Raw genomic sequence first — 15,006 nt, 5'->3', positions numbered from 1 at the left:
ACTTATTTATTTACTTCAGAAGTATTTTTTTCATTGAAATAAATATATTTATAATTGGAAACAAATGATTGAATTATACATATGTATTTTATTTCTGTTTAAGTGGGGTGTACAGAGGTAGATTTTTTTATATGTTTGATTCAGAAGTTGTTTTTTCATTAATTGAAATACATATATTTATAATTGCAAACAAATTATTGAACTGTACACATGTATTTTATATCTGTTTAAGTGGTATGATCTACTATCACCTCAGGGAGCTACCATTTGATTTTTAGGGGGGGGGGGGGCTAGGATGAAATTTGAAAAAAATAGGCAGGACAGGAGTTTTGAGTAAAAAAAAAAGGCAGGATGAGATACTTGCAAAAAAAAAGGAAACCCTTGTTTTTACACCTTTTTTTCCCAAACGGTTAGAGCCCCAAAAGCCAATCCTAATCATCCATTTGTGGTAGGGAAACTTGTGGTATAACTTCAGAGAGATCCATACAGAGCGTTCCACAAGTTATTGTCTGAAAACTATAAAAATGCTTAATTAATTGGGCTCTTTTTGGCCCTTAATTTCTAAACCTTCCTTTTGTGGTTATAAACCTTGTCTATAAATTTCATAGATTTCTATTTACTAATGCGAAAGTTATGGTCAGGAAACCAAGTGTCTTCAGATGAACACGACGATGACGAAGACCTGATACCAACATATGACCACAAATTATTTTTTTGCAGGTGCAGTCGTATAAAAACCGCAAAATTTCCTTACAATAGCCAATTTAGTAGCAGCAACCCAACAATGGGTTGTTCCATTTGATTGAAAATTTCAACATTTTAACCATGTGTCAGATTTGCTAGCTATGACGGACATGTTTGTTGATGGATCAAAACTTCAGATACAATTTATAAACTAGATACCTTTTAAAAAGAACATTCAATTAAAAGTTAGGAAGTATCAGGCCCATTAGTATAAGAGGAGAAGACTTTTAAATGTTAGCAAACATGATGAACAAATTGTGTGTAAAATTGTCTTTATAGTCAATTTTTTGAGATACAAGCCAAAATACATTTGACCTTATTATGTTCTATTTTTAGCTGTTGGGGCCATGTTTGTTGATGGATCAAAACTTCAGATTCATTTTAATCACAAGATACAATAAGGAACATTCAATTAAAGTTTGAAGATATTTGTCCAAGCAGTTTTAGAGGAGACGATTCTTGAAATAGTTTACGACAACGACTGATGACGACGACAATGGACGCCAAGGAATTGCATAAACTCACATGAGGCCCCTTTGATACCTTGTTATCTATCTAGAGACTGAGCATTATTGATGCATGAACAAAGAGTACAAGAGCTAGAGGCCCTTAGCTCTGTCAAAGGAGGAAAACAGAATAGAACTAGATACCCTTAGTATTCTTGATGAAGGTCAACTAATTAAGCTTTGAACTTTTCTGATGATGGCAACTAAATATAACAACTAGAGACTCTGAGTATTATTATTGCATTAAAAGAGATTACAAGAACAAGAGGCTCTTAGCTCTAGCTGTCAATGGAGGAAAACAGAATATAACTACATTTGTAGATACTCTGAGCATTCTTGATGAAGCTGATCTTAACAAAAAACTTTAGGTTTTGAGCTTTGGTGATGACGGTATGGTAAATATAACTAGAGGTACAGGGCTATCCTGGTAAAGATAAACTAAAAACAACAACCAGAGCATGTTTCATTATCTGATAACTATGTATAATTAATCAAGATGTGCTGTCCAGTAGATAGTATAGTAAAGAGTCGACTGTAACATATAAAGAGTCATGTTTCATATTTTTACAAATCACTAATTTCATTTACTCCTTTTTTATTTTATTTTTAATATTAATTTATCATGTTATTATTCATCTCATTCTTGGTGTTGTGATTGACAAATATTTGTTTGATTTGTATAAAAGTGAGTCAATCTGGTTACCACCGATGTAAAACCAGGTACCAGGCTCATGCATTGATGTTATATTTGTTATTCTCATCGGATTTTGTCTACTGCTTAGTCCGTTTCTGTGAGTGTTACATTTTAATGTTGTGTCGTTGTTCTCCTCTTATATTTAATGCGTTTCCCTCAGTTTTAGTTTGTTTCCCCAATTTTGTTTTTTGTCCATAGATTTACGAGTTTTGAACAGCGGTATACTACTGTTGCCTTTATTGATATGCAATATATTCTTGTGAATATAAAAATAAGAAGATGTGGTATGATTATCTTGATGTAAATAATACTGTTTTTCAATAATTAAAAATAATAAATCAGGAGACATGAAATGATAACCAGACACCAAATGACCTTGAAGAAACTAAAGGACACAGTGGAGCCTTCAAAAATGAGCAAAACTGATAACATAAAGTGATTTATAAATGGCCCCTACATGACAAACTAAACTTCAAAAATTTTGAATCCTTCTGTATTCACTTTCTTATTCTTGTTTTCAAAATTCCAATAAGGAACATACTTTATATAATTGTATCAATAAACCAATTTTTGAGAGGTTTCGGCCATTGGCCTTCTTCAGTTCTTTTTTTTTCCTCTCAATAAAAATTGAATAATAATAGGCCCATTGAATAATAAATTGTGAACAGTGAACAATATAAATATAAGCATACAAAAAAATTTATTTGAAAATGTTTGTTACAAATGCTTGACAATCGTGATGTTTAAATAGTTAACAATCAATCTGTCCAAGGAACACACATTTCTTTGGTCAGATATTTCAAATTAGGTGTCCATTCTAAATAAGCAATATTATATCTAAGATTTGTGTTTGAGTAGTCCCGGTGAATGTAAGTTAAAAATGTTCTTTCAATGCCATGTTTTGACTATATGGATTCTTCAGCAGCTGACCTTAATGTATGATGCTTGCTGTTATGAAATATTGCTAGCAATAATCATGATTCAAACAAACTTATATATTAATATTCAATTCAACATCTTTTTTCTGGATTTATAGTATGCAACTTATACAGATCTGCTTCAAATATTTGAGTGCAACATATGTATATGTGTCATTAAAAAGTAAACATGAATTAAAATAAATAAACGTCTACAGAAAAGATACTATGTGTACTAATTTTGCTGACATTTTCTAAGATGTCACATTGATTTTTTAAATGACAGTCCAATAATATTTAAACCAATAAATGTTCTCATTAAATCAATTAACGGTTGTCCATGACGTTTCACAGGAATGGTTCTATTGAAAACTCCATACAAGAACAAGGGTTGGTTAATTCAAATTCCTTTAGAACTTCCGGATGAAGAACTCCAATTTTACCAATCACAGAATTGTTATATATTATCTCAGCACATCGCCCTTCAAAGTATGTTGCATCTGTAAATAAAATAAACCACAATATAAATGATACTGACAAACTTTATTGGAAATAAAAGAAACCACATTATAACTAGAAATGCAGACAAACTTTATCACTTTTGTAAACTAAAGTTGTCTTTTATAGTGATGGTGAAAATGAAATGTTTTATCAACTTACCATAAAATAACTTTTTTCTATCCTTTAAATTTATAAAATATATAAGGTCTACAATGTATTGATGAACAGAATTTTCAAAATTAAATCCCTAAATCTGTATATTATTTGTATATAGTACATTAGCCATCCTACTATGTACGAGTGCACTGATCTAGAACAGCAATTAATACCTTAAAGGGGCACTAGCTGTCAAATTCATGGTCACCGATTTGACTCAAATTCTCATATTTGATTTATAACAATGCAAAACTATCAAAAGTCTACATTAAACAGTTTACAGAGCATGATATAGATAATATATAGGTTCGTTTCGTGTGTATTTTAGTCCAGACGCCATCTAATTAACTATTGATTTGACCTCAGATGACCATATAAGCGATGTAAACATAAATAAATATATGAATAGATTAAACCAACATGTGCAATTGGATTTTTATAGGTCTGTTTGATTTTATTTGATCGATTAAAATTAGATATTTCTCATTGTTTTTAACCGTATAAGAATGATTTTATGTGCATCGAATTACATGTAGTAATCAAATGATTTACCGTAGTTTTACCAGTACATGTACAATGCATGCGTTGTCAATTTCTAGCTAGTGGTTAAATTGAAGTTCACATGAATACGGATTTAAAGAGGTTGACTCATTCACTTGCAAGGGAATAACTAATTATCAATGTTTCTTAGCGTAATTTGACAAAATTGAACCTTTTTGGCTGCAAAAAGCGAATTGTTATTTCACTATTTCACTTTTATCATTGATTGAACAGAAACTTTAGATTTTTTTTATATCTCGTAGCTAGTGCCCCTTTAAGAGAGAAAGAAAGAAAGTGCTACATCTATCAGTACTGTGTGCATCATTTAGTAAGAATTGATGTTTTTTTCTGCTGAATCTTCCCCAACATATCTTTATTCAGTGCCAAATAGACATTTGCTTTACTTTTATTCAGTGCCAAACATACAGTTGCTTTACATTTAACCTCTTCATATCATTTCTGATTTTGAATATGTTGTTATGCTTAGATTCTCGTTGAAACAGGGCCATAAATTGCCTGCCCTGTAAGGAAGGCCTTTTATTATCGCCGAGCGGACCGAAAAAAATAAATTGGACCCATTCCATGCAGAACAGGATATTTTTTCAGGCCTTTTCCTTGTACGCAATGTACCTCCCAAGAATACACGACTTGTTAATTTTTTGTTACATTTCAATAAATATGCGCCTGGAATATATTAAAAATAGTTATAAATCAGAGTTAGATTACGTGTCCCAGTAGAGTAAGATTTGTTTTCGCTTTATCCTGCTTTATAACTCTTTACAAACTATTTTTACTTAAGTTTAGGGAAAATTTTGCAAAGGCCACATTGTCACTTTTATGTATGCAGATGTAATAATATTTGGTGGGAAAATTTTATGTGTGCAAAGGAGTTGAGTTGGGTACCGACCGTTCAGATCCAAATATTGAACACACCTGCATGCCATTATGATTATCCACCTTGTTGTTTTAACCCTTTCAACGCTATACACGGCATATGCCGCGATGACGTACGCCGTTCGCCACTGCTATTCGCGGCATATGCCGCGATGAAAAAGGATTTTTGATAAGGACTCTTAAACCATTCGGTTTTCATTCGGGTTCTCTCTAATTTTTCCTCGTTTGAATCTAGGATATGCAAGGTCTCATTTGCGCTTGAAATCCCGACAATTTTTATTGTAAAATCATGCAGTAGAAGGAAAATAGAAGGAAAATAAAAACAAATATTTTGACAAATGCAAATGGCGGAAATCGGAAACGAAGCTGTAAATATGGAAAAATTTCAGCATTTCCTTGGCGAAACTTACAACGAGGATTAGTTAAAAGGTTTCTTGTTATCTCAATGTGTTTATTACATAAAATTCATGTGGGAAATATGATTTGATCGATCATTACGAGACGTAGAAAAAGGGGGGAAAACGGAGGTTGACTGAAATTTTTTAGGACGGAGCTATTTATTTGTGCCACGATTACATAAAACGTTATGTATGGTACAATACGCTACGGAATCGGGCAACTGGTGTCTTCTTTACAATATGGCAGATAAAACAACAAAATAAATGAAGACTAAAAGTAGTTTTTATTCAAAATTCAACACAAATGTAATAAATTACACCTTTTACCTGTTAATTACCTGAAAACGCAGGTAACCTGATAAAAATTTCAGTAAAATAATTGCCTAACATTACAGTTCATGCTCTCCTGAGCATTTTTCATGCAATAACTTTCTCTGTATCTCATATAATAAAAAAGATACAGCAGTCTGAAAAGGAAAATACTGTTCTAATGAATGTACTAAAAAAAAATGCAGCAGCAGCAGCCATTTTTCTATTTTTTTGTGTAGCGTTGAAAGGGTTAACTAACAGCCAGTGCTATAAAAATAATGCATGATTTTAACCAATTTTCTTTCAGTGTTTTTTTTTTCTCCATTTTTTTTTTTTTTTTTGTCAGCCCGTAATAGGAGGCAACTGCCTACATGCCTCTATGTAATTTACGGCCCTGTGAAAACCTCACAATTCAATTCATATAAACCTTTACATGACTTAATATAATAGCCTAGTTCTGATTGGACAATGATGACTAACCTTTACATGACTTAATATAATAGCCATGTTCTGATTGGACAATAGGGACTTCCAACAGTTGCATCACTCTGTCTAGTAGACCTTTCATGACTTCAAAACCAGAAGATTTGTTGTAGTTTACTGCACATAAGCGTCTTTCATTTCTTGCTCCAACATCTGTAAACATGAAAAAAACTATTACTGACTTAATAATAGACGTTGTTTTTTCATTTTTCTCTTAAAAGTGTTTGTCTAAAAAGTAAGTTGGAATATACCAAAGGGATATTCAAACTCATAAGTTGATGGAAAACTGATAATGTTAATAAATAAAATCAACCAAATGACAAACAACAATTTATATAACACAACAAAGAAAACTGAAGACTTAGCACCCCTAAAAACACAGGGGTGATCTCAGGTACACAAGTAGGGTTAGGTTTAGTATTTTGAATATTAACAGAACATATTTTATAAGTTTTCACAACTTTTTCTTCCAAATAAATTGAGAAAGGAAATGGGGAATGTGTAAAAACGACAACAACCCGACCATAGAGCAATGTAAACTTTAAATTCTATAAAAATTATGAAGTATTGAGATTACACTTCAAAAAGGAAAATAAAATACATGCTTTTATATTGCAGTTCATACACTTGATAATATGTCCTCCTTAATAGAATGATGTATAAACATGATAAATACTACAAAGTGAATCTACATAATTAAATTGTCAAGTATGTCCGAGGCGGATTTAGGGGGGGGGGGATTTGGTTGATTAAATAGGGAATGACTAAAGCATGACCGGAATGGGCTCCCTCTTGGGCAGTCAGTGGGCCCCCACTTATAAAAAATTCTGGATCCGCCACTGTATGTTTCTTTATAATTTTTCCAACATTTGAAGAAGGAAATTTACCTTTAGTTTTATCACAGAACATAACATCAGAGATCTCGAAGAGTTTGAGCGGAAATGGCATATTCTTGTTGTTACATATAGGAAATTTACCTTTAGTTTTATCACAGAACATAACATCAGAGATCTCGAAGAGTTTGAGCGGAAGTGGCATATTCTTGTTGTTACATATCGTCTTTAGTACACCAGGCAGTAAGGTTGTTCTTCCGATCTGTAACGGAGAAAAAATAACTCAATCATATCAATATTTATCAATACTTCTTCCAGGTGCTGTCCGCCTATCAATGCAACCTCAAATCAAGAACCTATTTTTCCATCGAAAAACTGGTTAAAAACAAAATTATGTTGTATGATTGCAAATGAGTCAACTTTCTACCAGGAATTAAAAGACGTAGAAGTTAATAAAAGAGAGGCCAATGATACCAAAACAACATTCAAACCCATTCAAATTAAACTGACAACAATATGACTAAAAAAGAAAAAAGACAAACAACAGTTCACAAAACACAACTTAGAAAATCTAAGACTGAGCAACACAAACCCCACCAAAAACTGGGGTGCTCCAGAAGGGTAAGTACCCAAACTAACTATAGGTCACCATACAGCCTGTAATTGTGTTACTTACATCAAGCCTATGAGTTGGACGTATTGAGACAGGTAGGGGTTAGGGTTATAAAATTACAAATTACAAATTACCGGTATATAAGAAAACACAGTAAATACATAATGGTTTACAAAACACCTGATAAATAAAGTGTCAGGAATTTTGTACTGGAGGATGAAGAAAATCTATCTTAAATATTAACATAAATGTTCCCTGGTATTTCAAACATTATATCCAGCTTATTTTGTATTTTTTATATTGCTGTGAGATAGCCCAGATATCCTGGATGCAGTCACATATAGTGGTTGACATAAATGTTCTATTCACCAACACCTCACAAAGATATCCCTACTTTTCCACTTGCATCCCTCAGTTTGTTGCAACAATTTAAAATACTATTAATGTGTGTCTGCCTTGAGCTTTGTGTAATAAATAGTCAGTCAACCATTAAAAGTAGGTCAATATGATCCTTATTACCTGAAATTCTAGTGTTTTAGGGTTAGCTATATGTACTGCATTTGCTTCTTTAATGTTCTTCCTCATTTTAACTGCAACATCATCTCTGGAACACTGTAAATATAGAGAGGATAGTTAAACCGCAGTAAAAATTGACATCATCTCTGGAACACTGTTAAAAGTAAAAAGATTGGTTATTAATAGACTCATCATACATAACAGGAATAAAATGTTCTGATTGCATCAGAAGTGTGTTTTGTATACAAAAAACTCATCAGTGACGCTTCTTTTGTAATCAGTTAATTCATAATAATGACCATATCAATGATAATTCATGTCAACAAAGAGGTGACTTCTGGGCTGGTGATTGCCTCCTTGAATAAAAAGTCCACCAGCAGTGGCATAGATCCAGTTAACAGTAAAAAGCTTCATAAAACATTTTTGTAATGATTTCTAAATCATAACCTTTAACACACATCATATATGGATTAACCCTTTCGCCGATGAGTCCCGGTTTACCGGGATTCACGCTTCAGACTGCTGACGACGAGTCCCGTTTTACCGGGATCGGAATACATCTTTTATATTTCCCGCTCAAACAGTGCAAACATGAGTTATCTTTCTTTGATGAATAACCCGGATGAAAGTGTAAATATAGCGCTTCAGTTTGTTGAAAACCGTGTCAAAATCAAAGGAAATTTACGGAATTTACGAGAATTTTAAATGAGGGAACAATTTTTTGGAAAGAATATGGAAGAATTGAAGCCAAACTAGTATACTTTTTTGACATAAAATGTCGTTTTATGTTCAAAACACTTGGAATGGACATCGTTCAGTGTGAGGAATTTGTGCAGCCTCATAATTTTTTTCAAAATTTTGCCGTTTTGGGTTAAAAAAATTACGATTTGGGGTCAATAAGCAGAATTTTGAGAATTTCACTGAAATAATGCCGAAAAATTGAAAATTTGAATATTTTATGAGGAAAAAATTATCAAAACCTAAAAAAACCTGTGAACTTGGTGTTAGTGAATGAAATAAATAAACAAATAACTACAAACAAGTTTTTATTGACATTTATTATGAAGATCTCCCACTTGAGTAAAAGTAGCCAGGGAAGCCATCGTCTCAGAGAAGCTTCTGTCTGGGCAGCAATCGGTGAAAGGGTTAAGTAATTGATTGTTGATGCTTAGTTCCAGTTTAAGCATTCTTTGCTATATTATTGCAGCCAGATTTTATTGGTCAATGAAGCCACAACACAAAGTGAGATCTACCGTCCTTAGACATGAAACTTGAAAATTCTAGTTAATTATGATTGTAATCTTAACAAACCTACCATGAGCAGAGTACCACACAACTCACAACCTCAGTGTTGACAGGCTACAGATGTCAAATTTTGTGAATGTGTACCAGAACAAAAGCTATTATTATACTTTGGTTAAACTGTCAAATTTTGTGAATGTGTTAAATTGAGTATATCTTCCTGTATAAACATTACTTAGCCCTAATATGTCATATTGTAGCTTATTCAAACGTACATGTATACCAGAACAAAAGCTATTATTATACTTTGGTTAAACTGTCAAATTTTGTGAATGTGCTAAATTGAGTATATCTTCCTGTATAAACATTACTTAGCCCTAATATGTCATATTGTAGCTTATTCAAACATACATGTATACCAGAACAAAAGCTATTATTATACTTTGGTTAAACTGTCAAATTTTGTGAATGTGCTAAATTGAGTATATCTTCCTGTATAAACATTACTTAGCCCTAATATGTCATATTGTAGCTTATTCAAACATACATGTATACCAGAACAAAAGCTATTATTATACTTTGGTTAAACTGTCAAATTTTGTGAATGTGTTAAATTGAGTATATCTTCCTGTATAAACATTACTTAGCCCTAATATGTCATATTGTAGCTTATTCAAACATACATGTATACCAGAACAAAAGCTATTATTATACTTTGGTTAAACTGTCAAATTTTGTGAATGTGCTAAATTGAGTATATCTTCCTGTATAAACATTACTTAGCCCTAATATGTCATATTGTAGCTTATTCAAACATACATGTATACCAGAACAAAAGCTATTATTATACTTTGGTTAAACTGTCAAATTTTGTGAATGTGCTAAATTGAGTATATCTTCCTGTATAAACATTACTTAGCCCTAATATGTCATATTGTAGCTTATTCAAACATACATGTATACCAGAACAAAAGCTATTATTATACTTTGGTTAAACTGTCAAATTTTGTGAATGTGCTAAATTGAGTATATCTTCCTGTATAAACATTACTTAGCCCTAATATGTCATATTGTAGCTTATTCAAACATACATGTATACCAGAACAAAAGCTATTATTATACTTTGGTTAAACTGTCAAATTTTGTGAATGTGCTAAATTGAGTATATCTTCCTGTATAAACATTACTTAGCCCTAATATGTCATATTGTAGCTTATTCAAACATACATGTATACCAGAACAAAAGCTATTATTATACTTTGGTTAAACTGTCAAATTTTGTGAATGTGTTAAATTGAGTATATCTTCCTGTATAAACATTACTTAGCCCTAATATGTCATATTGTAGCTTATTCAAACATACATGTATACCAGAACAAAAGCTATTATTATACTTTGGTTAAACTGTCAAATTTTGTGAATGTGTTAAATTGAGTATATTCTTAAATATGAACATAATTTAGCCCTAATGTGCCATACCATAGCTTATTCAAAAATACATATTAGAACAAAAGCAACTATAATACTTCTGTCAAACAAATCAAAGCTTTTTAAATAAAACTAACCAGGGCAAAGGTTAAAACTTCAGTAAAGCCTGCACAAGCCACTTCCTGTCTTAAGAGATCTGTCAGTTTGTTTACAGGGAACTGAAAAAGAAATATTAAATTATTCTAGCATTGTAGTTGAATCTGATGATGTTTCTATTTAAAAGTGGTATAAATACTTGCTAATTCCAAGTTATTTTTATACATGAGAATTATATGCTGTATGACAAATATCCCTGAATCCTTGTAAATTCAATGCATTTTTCTGTTTCACTGTTTTGTTCCTTTAAAGTCATGTGGTTTGAAATAAGATTATATCATTTGAACATGAAACCAATCTCCAATCAGACTTTATTCACAACAATATAGAGGTTACCATTTAATATTAAGTTTTTCCTTGCTAAGATAGTTTCAGTATTTTAAAATGTCAAAATTTTCATGTGTTTTGTATATAAAAAGTAAATATCAAGTACCGAGGATCAATTTATTTCAGGTAGTAAAATTGAGAATGGAAATGGGGAATGTGTCAAAGAGACAGCAACCCGACCACAGAAAACACAACATCAGAAGGTCAGCATTGAATTTACAAGGATATGTATGGGCAAAGTACATATTTGAGTGGATTGAGGATCAATTGTATGTTTTGCAGTTTCGCATAGAAACCAAGGAAATTTAAAACTCTGTTAAATATTAAAATTTCATTCAATGAAATCCATGAAAATGAGTACTCAACAAATTAAATGTTTATTGACCGTCAGCTTCAAAGATAAGTACATGTATCATCAATAGAGTCAATATCTAGGACATTACCTGATCTGCAATTGTACTTGTAGCTGGTATTTTCTTTATAATTTTGTTGTACCCATAAGCTATAGCAACATCTTCTATTACATCACATGGGTGAATCACATGTACCACTCGTTAAGGTTAATAATTAGAACAATAATATTTCTTTCTTAAAGACCCAATCTAAATAACTATAGAGTTGACTTCCTTAGACCCCCAATGGTCATATAAGTAATATAAACATAAATATAGATATAAATAGACTGGGAACTTGTGTAATTGGATTTTTCTAGGTCCGTTTAATTTCATATTATAAATGAAAAATAAGTGTTTATCATCGTTTTTACCTGTTTTAGAATGATTTTTTGTAGATCAAATAAGTCAATCAAACGATTTAGCTTTGTTTCACTTTCAATGTTGACATTCTTTTCCTTTAAATAACTCTACACATTTTAAAGGGGTTAAAATGACGTTCACATGAATATGGATTCAATGAGATCGAATTATTAACTTGCAAGTGAATAATTAATAATAAATGTTTTTTTTATCTTATTAAGACTGAACCACACTGGCTGCTAAACTAGAGGCTCTAAAGAGCCTGTGTCGCTCACCTTGGTCTATGTGCATATTAAACAAAGGACACAAATGGATTCATGACAAAATTGTATTTTGGTGATGGTGATGTGTTTGAAGTTCTTACTTTACTGAACGATTTTGCTTCTTACAATTATATCTATAATGAACTTTGCCCATTAGTAACAGAGAACTATATTTGGTAAAAATTTACATATATTTACCAAATTAATGAAAATTGTTAAAAATTGACTATAAAGGGCAATAACTCCTTAAGGGGTCAATTGACCATTTAGGTCATGTTGACTTATTTGTAGATCTTACTTTGCTGAACATTATTGCTGTTTACAGTTTATCGCTATCTATAATAGTATTCAAGATAACCAAAAACGGCAAAATTTCTTTAAAAATTACCAATTGGAGGGCAGCAACCCAACAACCAGTTGTCCAATTCATCTGAAAAATTCAGGGCAGATAGATATTGACTTGATTAACAATTTAACTTCTTGTCAGATTTGCTCTAGATGCTTTGAATTCATAGTTATAAGCCAAAAACTGCATTTTACCCCTATGTTCTATTTCTAGCCGTGGCGGCCATCTTGGTTGAATGGCCAGGTCATCGGACACATTTTTCAAACTAGATACCCCAAAGATGATTGTGGCCTAGTAGTTTCAGTGGAGATTTTGTAAAAGATTACTTAGATTTATGAAAAATGGTTAAAGATTGACTATAAAGGGCAATAACTCCTAAAGGGGTCAACTGACCATTTTGGTCATGTTGACTTATTTGTAGATCTTACTTTGCTGAACATTATTGCTGTTTACAATTTATCTCTATCTATAATAATATTCAAGATAATAACCAAAAACAGCAAAATTTCCTCAAAATTACCAATTCAGGGGCAGCAACCCAACAACCGATTGACCGATTCATCTGAAAATTTCAGGGCAGATAGATCTTGACCTGATAAACATTTTTATCCCATGTCAGATTTCCTCAAAATGCTTTGGTTTTTGAGTTATAAGCCAAAAACTGCATTTTACCCCTATGTTCTATTTTTAGCGGTGGCGGCCATCTTGGTTGGTTGACCAGGTCACGCCACACATTTTTTAAACTAGATACCCCAAAGATGATTGTGGCCAAGTTTGGATTAATTTGGCCCAGTAGTTTCAGAGAAGAAGATTTTTGTAAAAGATTAATTTAATTTATGAAAAATGGTTAAAATTGACTATAAAGGGCAATAACTCCTAAACGGGTCAACTGACCATTTTGGTCATGTTGACTTATTTGTAGATCTTACTTTGCTGAACATTATTGCTGTTTACAGTTTATCTCTATCTATAATAATATTCAAGATAATAACCAAAAACAGCAAAATTTCCTCAAAATTACCAATTCAGGGGCAGCAACCAAACAACTGATTGACTGATTCATCTGAAAATTTCAGGGCAGATAGATCTTGACCTGATAAACATTTTTATCCCGTCAGATTTCCTCAAAATGCTTTGGTTTTTGAGTTATAAGCCAAAAACTGCATTTTACCCCTTTGTTCTATTTTTAGCCGTGGCGGCCATCTTGGTTGATTGACCAGGTCACGCCACACATTTTTTAAACTAGATACCCCAAAGATGATTGTGGCCAAGTTTGGATTAATTTAGCCCAGTAGTTTCAGAGGAGAAGATTTTTGTAAAAGATTACTTTAATTAACGAAAAATGGTTAAAAATTGACTATAAAGGGCAATAACTCCTAAACGGGTCAACTGACCATTTTGGTCATGTTCAACTTATTTGTAGATCTTACTTTGCTGAACATTATTGCTGTTTACAGTTTATCTCTATCTATAATAATATTCAAGATAATAACCAAAAACAGCAAAATTTCCTCAAAATTACCAATTCAGGGGCAGCAACCCAACAACCGATTGACCGATTCATCTGAAAATTTCAGGGCAGATAGATCTTGACCTGATAAACATTTTTACCCCATGTCAGATTTGCTCTAAATGCTTTGGTTTTTGAGTTATAAGCCAAAAACTGCATTTTACCCCTATGTTCTATTTTTAGCCATGGCGGCCATCTTGGTTGGTTGACCGGGTCACGCCACACATTTTTTAAACTAGATACCCCAATGATGATTGTGGCCAAGTTTGGTTTGATTTGGCCCAGTAGTTTCAGAGGAGAAGATTTTTGTAAAAGTTAACGACGACGGACGACGACGACGACGGACGACGACGGACGACGGACGCCAAGTGATGAGAAAAGCTCACTTGGCCCTTCGGGCCAGGTGAGCTAAAAAGCAAATAATTTTTTTCACTATTTGCATTTCCTTAATGATTGAGCAAAAACATAATATTTTAGATTTTTTATATATTTTGTAGCTAGTGCCCCTTAAATATTCAATGTGTTAATGTGTGCATTTTGATTGGACGTTGAGAAAGGATATCATGTCTGGTTGGTGGAATCTCTACTTTAATCTTTACTCCTCCAGGTAATACTTCAGATTTCAAACACATTTTAGTCAGAAGATTGGACATAGTATCTGCTGATATACTGAAACATAAAATATATATTTATTTTTAACATCATCACTGGATTTAGATTGACTAATTAATTATCTGATATAAATGAAAAAATAATTGAATTGACAATCAAGTAATGGCATACTATTCTCCTGATCTTTAAAATATTCAAATTTACATGACATATCAATATATCATAGAAAGCTTTATCTGTCGTTGAATACTATATGTTGACCT

General features: G+C 32.2%; 1 protein-coding gene across 4 annotated transcripts in view; it reads right to left on the bottom strand.

The window, feature by feature from the left end:
- Positions 1 to 2,627: 2,627 nt before the first annotated feature.
- The window catches only part of LOC143056935 (phenylalanine--tRNA ligase beta subunit-like), a 40,234-nt gene continuing 27,855 nt past the window's right edge, over positions 2,628 to 15,006 (bottom strand). For 3 of the 4 annotated variants that reach the window (XM_076230146.1, XM_076230147.1, XM_076230145.1), the window contains 7 exons: positions 14,694 to 14,800; positions 11,701 to 11,801; positions 10,912 to 10,992; positions 8,108 to 8,200; positions 7,120 to 7,237; positions 6,140 to 6,295; positions 2,628 to 3,361 (listed from right to left, as the gene is read on the bottom strand). In XM_076230146.1, coding sequence (XP_076086261.1) covers positions 3,210 to 3,361; positions 6,140 to 6,295; positions 7,120 to 7,237; positions 8,108 to 8,200; positions 10,912 to 10,992; positions 11,701 to 11,801; positions 14,694 to 14,800 — 808 coding nt within the window. In that variant the 3' untranslated portion in view covers positions 2,628 to 3,209. Of the gene's footprint in view, positions 3,362 to 6,086; positions 6,296 to 7,119; positions 7,238 to 8,107; positions 8,201 to 10,911; positions 10,993 to 11,700; positions 11,802 to 14,693; positions 14,801 to 15,006 lie in introns of all 4 variants that reach the window. The other variant, XM_076230148.1, reaches the window with a different exon arrangement.

This window comes from Mytilus galloprovincialis, chromosome 13 (assembly GCF_965363235.1).
Source record: "Mytilus galloprovincialis chromosome 13, xbMytGall1.hap1.1, whole genome shotgun sequence".
Lineage (NCBI taxonomy): Eukaryota > Metazoa > Mollusca > Bivalvia > Mytilida > Mytilidae > Mytilus > Mytilus galloprovincialis.
This window is presented reverse-complemented; position numbering and strand designations above follow the sequence as displayed.